The sequence below is a fragment of the Sycon ciliatum genome, chromosome 5 (assembly GCF_964019385.1).
Source record: "Sycon ciliatum chromosome 5, ocSycCili1.1, whole genome shotgun sequence".
In the NCBI taxonomy this organism is placed as follows: Eukaryota; Metazoa; Porifera; class Calcarea; order Leucosolenida; family Sycettidae; genus Sycon; species Sycon ciliatum.
This window is the reverse complement of record NC_088647.1, coordinates 5,820,701-5,833,066: the sequence shown is the minus strand read 5'-3', so window position 1 is coordinate 5,833,066 and position 12,366 is coordinate 5,820,701. Positions and strand designations below refer to the sequence as shown.

The 12,366-nt window shown below is 50.3% G+C and overlaps 2 protein-coding genes across 6 annotated transcripts in view; one reads left to right on the top strand and one right to left on the bottom strand.

The window, feature by feature from the left end:
• LOC135817326 (uncharacterized) overlaps window positions 1-12,366 on the top strand; it is a 110,603-nt gene that overhangs the window by 27,704 nt on the left and 70,533 nt on the right. The window contains exon 6 of the mRNA XM_065330494.1: window positions 1,926-2,069. Coding sequence (XP_065186566.1) covers window positions 1,926-2,069 — 144 coding nt within the window. The remainder of the gene's footprint in view (window positions 1-1,925; window positions 2,070-12,366) is intronic.
• LOC135817324 (zinc finger and BTB domain-containing protein 17-like) overlaps window positions 7,630-12,366 on the bottom strand; it is a 38,569-nt gene continuing 33,832 nt past the window's right edge. For all 5 annotated transcript variants that reach the window (XM_065330492.1, XM_065330488.1, XM_065330490.1 and 2 more), the window contains exon 2: window positions 7,630-10,996. In XM_065330492.1, the coding sequence (XP_065186564.1) occupies window positions 8,692-10,968 (2,277 nt within the window). In that variant the 5' untranslated portion in view covers window positions 10,969-10,996 and the 3' untranslated portion in view covers window positions 7,630-8,691. The remainder of the gene's footprint in view (window positions 10,997-12,366) is intronic.

Below are 12,366 nucleotides of genomic sequence, written 5' to 3'. Positions count from 1 at the left end.
CTGCACACACACACACACTCTCTCTCTCTCTCTCTCTCTCTCTCTCTCTCTCTCTCTCTCTCTCTCTCTCACACACACACACACACACACACACACACACACACACACACACACACACACACACACACGTGCACACATACTGCAAGAAAGAAAGAGAGCATGAGTGTCAGATTCTTGCATAGGAAGTGTTTATCAGCACACACTTATACATGCACATGCAGGCACTCAACGACCAACTATGCACCATGCCGTATGTTCGTCAAACATAAGATTGCAATACCAAAGAACAACATAAACAAGATCACTTACTTCGTTCTCCTCCAAGTGTGTCCTCCCCAGCCAGGCCATCTCCTGCATTTCCCTAGGCGGAATGTAACCTACGAAATGGTTTCTCTAGACTTGGAGAAGATGCTTGGTATTCGCCATCTCTCCTGAGAAATGTTCAGCAAAAATTTCAAAACATACGACATTATTTCGTTCGCTAATCTCCGCTACTCGTCGTCTCACCTGGCTTCAGAAGATGTTACGAGAGATAGGAGAGTCTCCAGCAGGCTGCGCATCCATCTTCAGGAAGTGGAAAGAGCAAACGGCATGGTCCTTGGTTGAGGTAAATGCTGAACGTTTGATTTGTCCCAACCAAGATTTCAGCACTTGGTTCGTCACGATTTTCGCTTGCCAGCTAACGTCTCCGCACTCCAGCTTTCCCCTGTCGGTGTCACGTCCCAGTACAGAACGGAGAGGACTACTAATAAACAGTTCACGGCACTAACAGCCTTGAACACAGTACTTCTTTCACTTCGTGAATACAAGAAGACAACTGAAAATGACACAATTCTTCAGTGATCGACCTTCTCTCTCACGGAGCTAAGCAGAATGTGCGTCATCACCTGTAGTCGCCATGGAAACGGGATCAGGAAATCGGCGATATGGCAAGTTTCCCTTGCCGTACGCAAGCGAGAGATACACCATCGGAACCAATATCTAATTGTCTTTCATCTGAGCCCTACTTGAAAAATCGATGCACTTCCCCTTTAAGTTAGTGGAACCTTGGTGTGAACATGTCTCCCAGCAGCTTCAGGATCTCAGTACCTTGGGTTGGAATTCCACTGAACGTGAACGGTGGAAGTGCTGGTGCAGTGCAGCTATGGCAGAGGCGGAGAAATTGGCGCTTGGCTGGTTCAAACTTGATGCGCCACCGGGCACTCCCAGGTAGCCTAGTTGTCAAACTGTGATAACCGCGTTGTGTAGTCGACGACCTACTACCATTAGCATCCTGAAGAGTGTGATTGCTGAGGTACAAATGTACCGTATTTCCCCGAATGTAAGTCGCACCTTTTTGCAATTAACTTCGGGGCCAACAAAGGGGTTGCGACTTACAAACCAGCATGATTTCTACTGAAGTGAATATACGGAAATGATATGACATAGACCTGGAAATAGGAGTGTGACTTACAATCGAGTGCGACTTACAAACGGGGAAATACGGTACACTGTTGTCCTGGAATCAGGAATGCTGTGTGCCAGAAACACAGACACTCGGGGCCTGGTGAAGGAGTGGAGTCTTTTGTGAGGGACCCGATCGACCTCACCTGCAATGTCTACGCTGACAACAGGCACACATCCACTGCTAGCCATGGCGTGTACCTGTTCATTCCGGAGAGCAGGGAGTAAATCTGCGATGCCTCGGCCACGGCAGAATCCAAACTGGCTGTCGGGTGGAGTGCTAGAGTGTTCCAAGGAACTAAACAGCTGCTGGTTGATTCTGCTTTTCATCACCTTGGGCAGGATAGCTAGCATAGATACAGGATAGCTAGCAAAGATACAGGATAGCTAGCAAAGATACAGGATGCTAGTTGGACAGTGTTTTCTTCTTCTTCTTTCTTTTTTGCTAAACCTATTGTGTTCCTGTTGTGTTGTTTGTGCAGCTGATTCTGCTGGATGTTCGCTCTCAACTGGACCGTGCAACGGCCGATGTACTGGGTGCCGAGCAGTGGCAGTGGTTGGAGGCACAGCTGCAGGCCGGTGCTGCTGGAGAGGCCGACATGATGATCGTCACCAGCGGCATGCAGGTAGAGTAGACGTCAATGCAGGATAGGCTACCACTTTGCAGGTACTCCAGTGTATTGCGTGGGGTGCATTCTGTGTTGCTGTCATACAGGGTAGTAGTGTGCAGCTAGGAATAAATAGAATAGCAACTTGTAGTTAACAGTCAGTGCCATCTTGTTTAGTGAATGGTACACTGGTACTGGCTATTCAGAGGAAGGAGCACACTGATGGTGTACACAGATCAGTTTTCTATGTTTAACGGGGTGCTCGCTGATCACTTCTGTGAACGTACACACACGCACACACACACGCACACGCACACACACACACACACACACACACACACACACACACACACACACACACACACACACACACACGAACAGGCATGCCCGGCCTCCATTTTTCAATCGTATCGCCATGTCCGTACGCAGTGACTATGCCATGTGAACCAGTGACTACTTGCATATGCAATGTCGAATTTGAACAACTACCCATTCAGTGTGGTGATCATCCAGTGTTATCACTGGGCTGCCGAGTCACATGGACTATTTCTGCATTAGGTAGTCATACCGGTATGCACAGCACATCAATGAAAATTGCCCGCCGGGTTTTTCGAGCCGCTTCAACCTTAGCACCCACCTTTTTTTTCCTGGATTCGCGACTGACTAATTTGAAGCTGTTGGGGCGATTTTTGTGAAGACCGGCTCCAGCGTAGCTCCTAGAAGGCAGAAGAGACCGGCTGATGCTGTTTTTTCTTTTCTTTTCGGGAAAGGAGTCCTGGTGAACTGATGCTGCTGCTGATTGCGTTGTCTTGGTTTAGCCACACACCTGCCACAACCAGTAAGTGTTTGCGTTGTCTTGGTTTAGCCACACACCTGCCACAACCAGTAAGTGTTTGCGTTGTCTTGGTTTAGCCACACACCTGCCACAGCCAGTAAGTACTAGTAAGACTTGGAGAGAATGACAACCCCAGGAATGGTCTCCATTTAGCAATGCATTTCATTGTGTATTCAAACAATCTACATGTACATGAAGTGTCAAGTGCAGTTATGGTGTTGACCAGTTATACAGTGACTGATTGTAGAGTTGTGTTAATCCTAGAGTCGTATTAATAGTCCTAGAGTCGTATTAATAGTCCTAGAGTTCTATTAAAATCGTGTGTGCGTGTGTGCGTGTGTGTGTGTGTGTGTGTGTGTGTGTGTGTGTGTGTGTTGCAATAAGCATGGCGAGTGCATTGACAAAGTGGATTGCAGAAAAGGCGGCCACGTGCGTACATGTACAGTTCAGTAGTAGTTAACTCCATTTCCCACTCGTGTCGTGCCACAATTCAGCCCTATGAATGACGGGACGACTGATGGCGACTTTGCGTATTTGGTGATGCCCGTGCCAGCGAGCACACAGTGGCATTTCTTCCTGTTCTGCTCCGTCAGGCTGTGTGGTCAGCAGCACACTTGATTCATTCTGGACATCCACCACCAAACTGCATTGCTGCTGCCATAGAAGCGCAACGTGTTCCAAACATTGGCGTCGGTGGTGGCGATAGTGTTGTACCTAAAGAGGCGCCGCGTGATATGGTGGTCGCTTTCCTTATTTTAAGTCGTGAATAGGTTGGTGTTTGTGAGTTTACTGTAATGCCATGTTCAAGTACCCTTAGACAGTATTGTAGTTCACCTGACCGAGTAAGGTGGATCATCTCTGGGCTGTGGGCTAGGCAAGGAAGGAATGGGCGTGCTCGGCTGGCCATGACCTCAGTGGCGTGCACAAGCACGTGAAAAGCTGTGTATCTCCGTTTGGTCTTGTGCACTGGCCCCGCGTGGTTGCCAGCCGTGTGGTGCTTGTACAGATAGTAGCAAGTGTGTGTGTGTGTGTGTGTGTGTGTGTGTGTGTGTGTGTGTGTGTGTGTGTGTGTGTGTGTGTGTGTGTGTGTGTTGTATTATGTACTTCAGTATTGGTACGAGAGTGCTGACGTTTCGTGTCCAAAGCTGAGCAGTACTGCAAAGTCTGCAATGACACATTGTGTCTGGTGGTTGCTCCAGTCTGTTCTAGTGTCTGAAAACCAGCTGTTACTTCCTGCGCTCTGTTAGTGCTTGCTTGATTTACGCTTGTGTCGTTGCAGCATGTCCGCTCGACATATAGTGTCCGGATGGGGTGTCGGTACTGACGTCTGATGTGGTCAGTGCCATGCCCATACCCGTGGTGTGTGTGTGTGTGTGTGTGTGTGTGTTTGTGTGTCGGAGATTTCGGCAGTCCAGGGACCTGACCCGGCACCGGCGTGTTTGCTCCTCTCCCTCCTCCCGCAATGGGACCACGTAACCTTTACGGCAGTGGGTCAACAGGACAGGTGTGTGTGTGTGTGTGTGTGTGTGTGTGTGTGTGTGTGTGTGTGTGTGTGTGTGTGTGTGTGTGTGTGTGTTGTATTATGTACTTCAGTATTGGTACGAGAGTGCTGACGTTTCGTGTCCAAAGCTGAGCAGTACTGCAAAGTCTGCAATGACACATTGTGTCTGGTGGTTGCTCCAGTCTGTTCTAGTGTCTGAAAACCAGCTGTTACTTCCTGCGCTCTGTTAGTGCTTGCTTGATTTACGCTTGTGTCGTTGCAGCATGTCCGCTCGACATATAGTGTCCGGATGGGGTGTCGGTACTGACGTCTGATGTGGTCAGTGCCATGCCCATACCCGTGGTGTGTGTGTGTGTGTGTGTGTGTGTGTTTGTGTGTCGGAGATTTCGGCAGTCCAGGGACCTGACCCGGCACCGGCGTGTTTGCTCCTCTCCCTCCTCCCGCAATGGGACCACGTAACCTTTACGGCAGTGGGTCAACAGGACAGGTGTGTGTGTGTGTGTGTGTGTGTGTGTGTGTGTGTGTGTGTGTGTGTGTGTGTGTGTGTGTGTGTGTGTGTGTGTGTGTGTGTGTGTATGCCAAGCTTGCACTGACTGTGGTTCAGTTTATTTCAATGTTTTAGTTCCGTCATGAATCAGCTGATCCGTTCCGTATTCAACTCATAGTCTTGTCTACATGCAGCAGAATACCTTGGCGACACAGGCTAGCCTAAGTTTGTCAATAGTAACCAGTACTAACCAGTAGTAACCAGTACTAACCAGCAGCAAATAAGACGTAGCGGTCATAGAACATAGTGGTACCACTGGCACTGGTTCTGGGCTTGGCCCGCAAACGCCCACTGCTTGCAGTTGTAGTGGCAGTGCGTGTCACCCCCTTTGTTCTCCTTGTTGCTGATCTGATCAGTTAGCATGTGGCAGCAGGACGCTGGCGGCAAACTGCAGTGGCAGAGCCCTGTGATGATCCGCCGCGGTGTGCTGCATGAGAATTAGGTGCTGGCTCGCCGTTCTTGCTTGGATCATCCGTTCTTGCTTGGATCATCCGGTCCCTGCTGCAAACTGAGATTGGTCTGTAGCCATGGTAGCTGCCGAGTCGTTACTAGATGATAGTTTTGGTTCTGGCACATTCCACCCCAGGCCAGCTTTGCTTGCCTTGCGGCATCAGCTGGCCTGTTGTCATTCCTAAAATGTCGATGGTTTGCCTGCCGTTTGGTGGGTACTGTACTGGTCCATGCACGTGGACTGCGGGTTCATTATAATTATTATCATGACCAGCGTTGTCACCAATAGATCGATCCATTGGAATGGATGAAGCCATGTGGTGCCATTTGTTAATTTATTCGTGTTATGACAAGCGTGGGCACAGATATGAATGCACTTGAATGGATATAAGTATCATACAGTGTATAACCACGTGTCATCATTAATTTTATGACTTTTCAACTCACTTATGCATGGGATCAGTGCTATTTTGGTGGCTCTCGGGTCACACTTCTGAAGTTTTGTGTGATTCAGGCTTGCGCGGCAATTGTGGGAATTTGCGATCTGCAAACATGCTGTTGCGCCACCATCACGGCCACTACCATCACCAGCACCACCACCAGCATCACCACCAGCACCACCACCAGCACCACCACCAGCACCACCACCACCACCACCACCACCACCACCACCACCACCACCACCACCACCACCGCCACCAGCACCAGCACCACCACCAGCACAATCAGCAGCACCACCATCACCCCCACACCAGCACCACCAGCACCGCCACCACCACCAGCACCGCCACCACCACCAGCCACCAGCACCACCACCACCACCACCACCAGCAGCACCAGCACCAGTGTATGTTAATTGGTTGACAGCATGGACAGTATTACACTACCGAACGGAAAATTCCCCGCTTTACAGTATAGAATTGAAATAAGTAATACACAGGAGAGGGGATTGGAAGCTGTGTCACAACTCTGAGTTTCACGTATTACTACGATCATCTATGGCCATCTACGATCATCTATGGCCATCTACGATCATCTATGGCCATCTACGATCATCTATGGCCATCTACGATCATCTATGGCCATCTACGATCATCCTCGTATTCATGACACACTACACAAGTTGTATCGTGTTCAAGTGTTATTTCCATAGAAACGAATGTCTTCGAGTGACATTCATCAGTGGAGCACTCATCACTGGGGGGAAAGAAACAGCAACTGTTAACCCATTTTCCATGTTCCACTATTGACTTTTCTCACAAAATGGAACATACGGCCGGAACAATCGATTTCTGGCAGCATTTTCGCTGTGAGAACTGAAAAAGCACAAAAATCGAAAAAGTACTGTCGTGGACATGGAAATCCGGTCGCACGCCTAGCGGCCCCAGGGCGCTGACCATGCAGCCGTGGATAAAGCGGTACACACATGTACATCGTCATGCATTTATGCGCTGCGGCGCGCTGGTCGCATCGGATCACCAGATCACCATGTGCACTGCACGCAGCGGGCGCCGGCCCCGGTCAATCGACTGGACTTCCATGCCCGCTACAGTATGGTGGTGCGCTATTGTATCAGCAAGAGTATGATTGTAAGTTTGTAACCTCCCAAGAGTGCGCAACTCCTGATACCCTTTCTATGGGGTACGCCGAGTCACCAACGGCGAAAACTCACATCATGTGTACCCCCATGTACCAAGAGAGCCCCCCCCCCCCCCCCCCCCCTAATGCCCCACCTTGATTTTACAGCCAGGGAAAGTAAGCAGTATGGTGTAGTACAGCGAAGTTTGTACAGTGTGAGAACCCAGTGGCAGTGTACTAAGCCTAAGGTCACACTTAGCAGGTTTTGTGTAGAGCTCATGTCCCTGGTACTTGACGGTATTATACATGTACTGATGTTGAGCCAAAGTTATCATGGGTAAAAAGAAAGGACAACAGGACTGACTGAATATGATCTAGTTACGTTGGTGGACAGTTAGTCCTGGTGGACAGTTAGTCATGGTGGACAGGTAGTCATAACTCGTAACATTTCGTCCTTTCTTTTGATCTATATTCTGAATCAATATTTCAGCCTTGCTAATTGCTACTTACTCTCCCGAGGTGACCATGTACACATTGCCCAGAATTCACGTCCAAGGCAAGACTTCTCCTTCTACCCTGCGGCAAGCTGTGTGTTATTCTTGTATCACATGCCGCCACACATACACACACACACACACACACATAGATCCACACAACCGTACTGCTGTTTTTTTTGGGCCTTTGGGGCTTTATTGGAATCAATGCGAAATATTGTTACGCGCAGCACAACCAATAAAACCTGACCACTACGGTACAGTACATCTACTTGTACAGTGGGATCTAAGAATACTGCAGAATTAGCATTAGAACATTGCAGGTCACGATAAAGCAAAAAGACACGCCTGTCTGCCAGACAATACAACAAAAGAATAAGACTGTAAACTTATGCCAGCCGCAATAGGCATAGAACCATTTGGAATTCCGTCCACTCAAGACTGGATAATACAGCTTACTCAACACGCCATATATTATGAAGTCAAGCAAGACTAAAAAATAAAATAATGCATGTGAACATTGCATGTCACGATAAAGCAAAAGACACGCCTGTCTGTCAGACAATACAACAAAAGAATAAGACTGTAAACTTATGCCAGTCGCAATAGGCATAGAACCATTTGGAATGCCGTCCACTCAAGACTGGATAATACAGCTTACTCAACACGCCATATATTATGAAGTCAAGCAAGACTGTAAAAAAAAAAATAATGCATGTGAACATTGCATGTCACGATAAAGCAAAAGACACGCCTGTCTGTCAGACAATACAACAAAAGAATAAGACTGTAAACTTATGCCAGCCGCAATAGGCATAGAACCATTTGGAATGCCGTCCACTCAAGACTGGATAATACAGCTTACTCAACACGCCATATATTATGAAGTCAAGCAAGACTGTAAAAATAAATAATAAAATGCATGTGAACTTCACTTGTTCTGGAATACTAATAGTCAACTGTTGAGCCCGACTGTACATGACTGGATGACTGGATGGACCGACTGTACATGACTGGATGACTGGATGGACGTGTAATAGCACAGAGATGGAGGAAGAAAGAGTACGCTGCAAAATTAGCACGAGAATATAGGGGGTATAAGTTAAGACCGTATATGGATGGGGTTACGACAGTATACATGGGATCTGGACGGCATATAGCTGAGGTTAGGACGGTATTTACATGGAGTTAGGACGGTATTTACATGGAGTTAGGACGGATGCCTGTCAGCACTACTATTGTACCTCAGAGTCCTCGGTGTCCTCAACAGGCTGGGCCTCGGCGTCCTCAACAGGCTGGGCCTCGGCATCCTCAACCGGCTGGGCCTCTGCGTCCTCAACCGGCTGGGTCTCGGCGTGTTCAACAGGCTGGGCCTCGGCGTCCTCAACAGGCTGGGCCTCGGCGTCCTCAGTGGGCTGGGCCTTGAGAAAGCCAGCTTTCGCCCTGTGCTGCACTCTAAGGTGGCTCACCAGAAGTGATATCTGAGGGAAGGTCATGGAGCAATGCTCACACTGCATAGGCGTCTTATTGTGCTGCTTTATCATATGGGTCTGCAAATAATCCTGCCTATTGAAGGCTCCATTGCAGACGATGCAATGGTACGGCGTCTCGCCGGTGTGGGTTAGCGCATGCCGGTCCAGGTGTGAATTTCGCCCGAATGCCATATGGCAGACTTTGCATACGTGGGATCTCCTGCCACCCACTGGTATGGGCGGCTCGACGAGGCAGGCAAGTCGAGCCATGCCGAAACTGGTCTCCTGATATACGGGGTCTTTCGGTGACCTGCGTCTGGGCCCAGGTCCGCCCTGGGAGCTTCGTTTCCTCTTTCGCACCACAGGGGCACTCGTGTCTCCTTGCTGATCTTCGGGTGTGGAGACGGGCAACTGCTCACTATCGCCTTGCTGATCTTCGGTTGTGGAGACGGGCAACTGCTCGCCATCGCTGCTCACGTCATCCTCGCCATCGCTGCTCACGTCATCCTCGCCATCGCTGCTCACGTCATCCTCGCCATCGCTGCTCGCGTCATCCTCGGTAGCCAGCGGAGCTGTGTACTTCTGGTGGGGGTGCATTGATTTCCAGTGCTTGAAGAGCTTGGACGCGTCCGGGAATGTTTTATCACACAGTTGGCATGGCAACACCGGACAGTTGTGCCGTATCGCATGTCGTGACAAGTGGTCCGTGCGCGTGAAGATCTTGCCACAGATGTGGCACAGTGCTTTCTTTTCGTTCGTCAAATGCGTCAAAAAGTGCTGCTCAAGATGACGACGATACCTGTACACATGGCTATGGTTTGCCTCTGGGCAGACGTACACGTTGCGTCCGTGCTGGTCTGTATGGATGCAACATTCGGCCGCAAGCAGGTTTTGGCGCGCAATAGCGTCTTCATGGCTGATGCCATCGTCGACATAATCCTCTATCTCCGATCCGTTCTCCGAGTCCGCAGGTGTGTCGTTGATGGGAGCCTGCTGAGCAACTGATGGTCCATGGGTACCGATCAGACCGGCATCGTCAATATCTCCAGTCACATCGATTTCGTCTTCGTCCGTTACAGTCACATTACCGACTTGGATGTCGTCGTCGTCGTCATCGTCATTCTCGTGCTGTTGCCCAGCAGGGTTGGCATACGCATACTCATGGCTGGACGATGACGCTGGAGTGTCAGCTCTGAACGGCTGCTGGCTGTGGCTGATACGTGCTGGCATGGTAGTCCTCCGTCCCTCTCTCACTGAACTGGATGCCACTGAGAATGGCGGCTGCTGACGTGGAGGGGCGACGAAGTAGTTCATCCCAGGACGATGCACGTAGACGGCGTGTGGGTCCGGTAGCGGCATCTGCTGTGGTGCTGCTCGGGTTAGCTGCGGTATACCGAATCCAGGCACAGTAAACAGTTGCTGCTGCTGTTGTGTCATTGCCATTGGCTGGCCATGGGCCGAGGTGGCATACTGAGGACTGGGCGCCGCACCTACCAATGGCCGGCTTTCTGTTCCTGCCCTGACACCGCCTCCGTGAATGGGCAGGGTGGCTGCTGGATGGGTGGGCAGGGTGGCTGCTGGATGGGTGATCGGAACCGGAACCAGCACTACGTAACCGTCGTTAGTGGGAGTGTGAGTCCTCATGCTCATGGCCTGCGTTGGAGCAAGAGGGCTCATGGTCATGGCCTGCGTGGGAGTGGGAGCGCCCATGCTCATGGCCGGCGTGGGAGCGCTCATGCTCATGGCCGACGTGGGAGCGCTCATGCTCATGGCCGACGTGGGAGCGCTCATGACCTGCGTGGAGCTCATGCTCAAGACCTGCGTGGGAGTGAGAGCGCCCATGCTCATGGCCGGCGTGGGAGTGGGAGCGCCCATGCTCATGGCCGGCGTGGGAGCGCTCATGCTCATGGCCAGCGTGGGAGTGTGCATGATCATGGCCTGCATGGGAGGGTTAGAGTTCATTACATAGAGTGGCCCGTCTGCAGGTGACATGGGTACAGCCGCCATGGGGCTGATAGCGTCCGATTCTGATGGCATCATCGTAGACACGCCGCCGGCGCCGTATTGACTAAGGCACATATGGAAAGTGAAAACCAAGCGCACATGATTAAAATATCCACCAACTATTCAGCGTCAAGCCTGCCACAGGCGCTGAAATACAAATGATCAGTCCCAGGTTTAAAAAAAATCAGTTGTCTGATGATTGTGTCAAATAAATTTTCTGCCCAGAGAAGTTGTCATGTGGCTCCCTTTTTTATACCAAACAGTGTGTGCTAGTAATCGAAATTAGCATATCCTATCAGCACTGTTAAGTGTAATGATAGGATTACATCTACAGAAAGTCTCTATGTAGGTGACCATGGCTTCTCTACATTATGTGCCATGCCACTGGGTTTGCCTCGTCACGCTGGTTTGCGCAATGCGGGCCAGCAGGCACTGAGAGGTTGCTTCTGCACGTGTGCGGCATACGCGTGGCTGCACGTCTGGTCAGCAGACGTGCTGCTGACACCACACACTATGTCTGTATTAGACCCACAAGCATCAACGGCGCGCCCCGTGGTAGGAGTGCTTGGCTGCGGGCTCTGCTGCAGGTTTACCGAACGCCACACTACGCAGGCTCGAATCACATTGAATTGGAACCAAACGCTGCCGGTTAAAGACGACTAGTTTCAAAAAGGAGGATCTCCTTGATAGGTGTGGTTACATAATTTAGGCAGACCTATTGCTCCTTTTGAGTCAGCACTGGAATCATATTATGATATACTCCACTTTTGGAAAGAACAAGAAACAGCTGCTCTTCACCAGAAGACGCTGACGACCGCTCACAGCGCAATGCCAGAACAACTCAGCACCACCATGCCCCCCCCCCCCCTCTCACAACACACACACACACACACACACACACACACACACCCCACACACGCAAGTCAATACAGACTAGTCTTGGTATGCACACTCTCCACCAACCACCAACATTGGTCGCACGATCAGTGATCAGTGCGTATTCGACAGTCATTCGAAGGGGAATTCCCATTTGTGCAGGCGCTATAGTATGACTGGGTCAACTTGCAGTCAGGTGTTGCTGGATTCTCTTCCTGTGCCACTCCCAGCTAACTGTTAGCACTGTGATCTGAAGTCATCGCTGCTGTGACGCCGTGCCAGCAAACCATCACAGCCACGCAGTGAAAGGACCTGTGCCGTTGTGGCTGGTGACTGCGACCTACTGTTGTTGCATGCCTTCGTTTTCCTTGCAGAGGCCGTCACGTGTAGCCTCCTGTGTCCGATCCTGGTCACCCGATGTTGTGGTGAAACTTGAAGCAAGCCAATGCTGCTGACAAACTGCGCACCAAGTATATTTAATTACCAGTTGCATCACCCAGACCTAACAGGAGCACTCCCCTGCCCTGAAGAAATTTCAAGTACATGTACTGCTTGTAG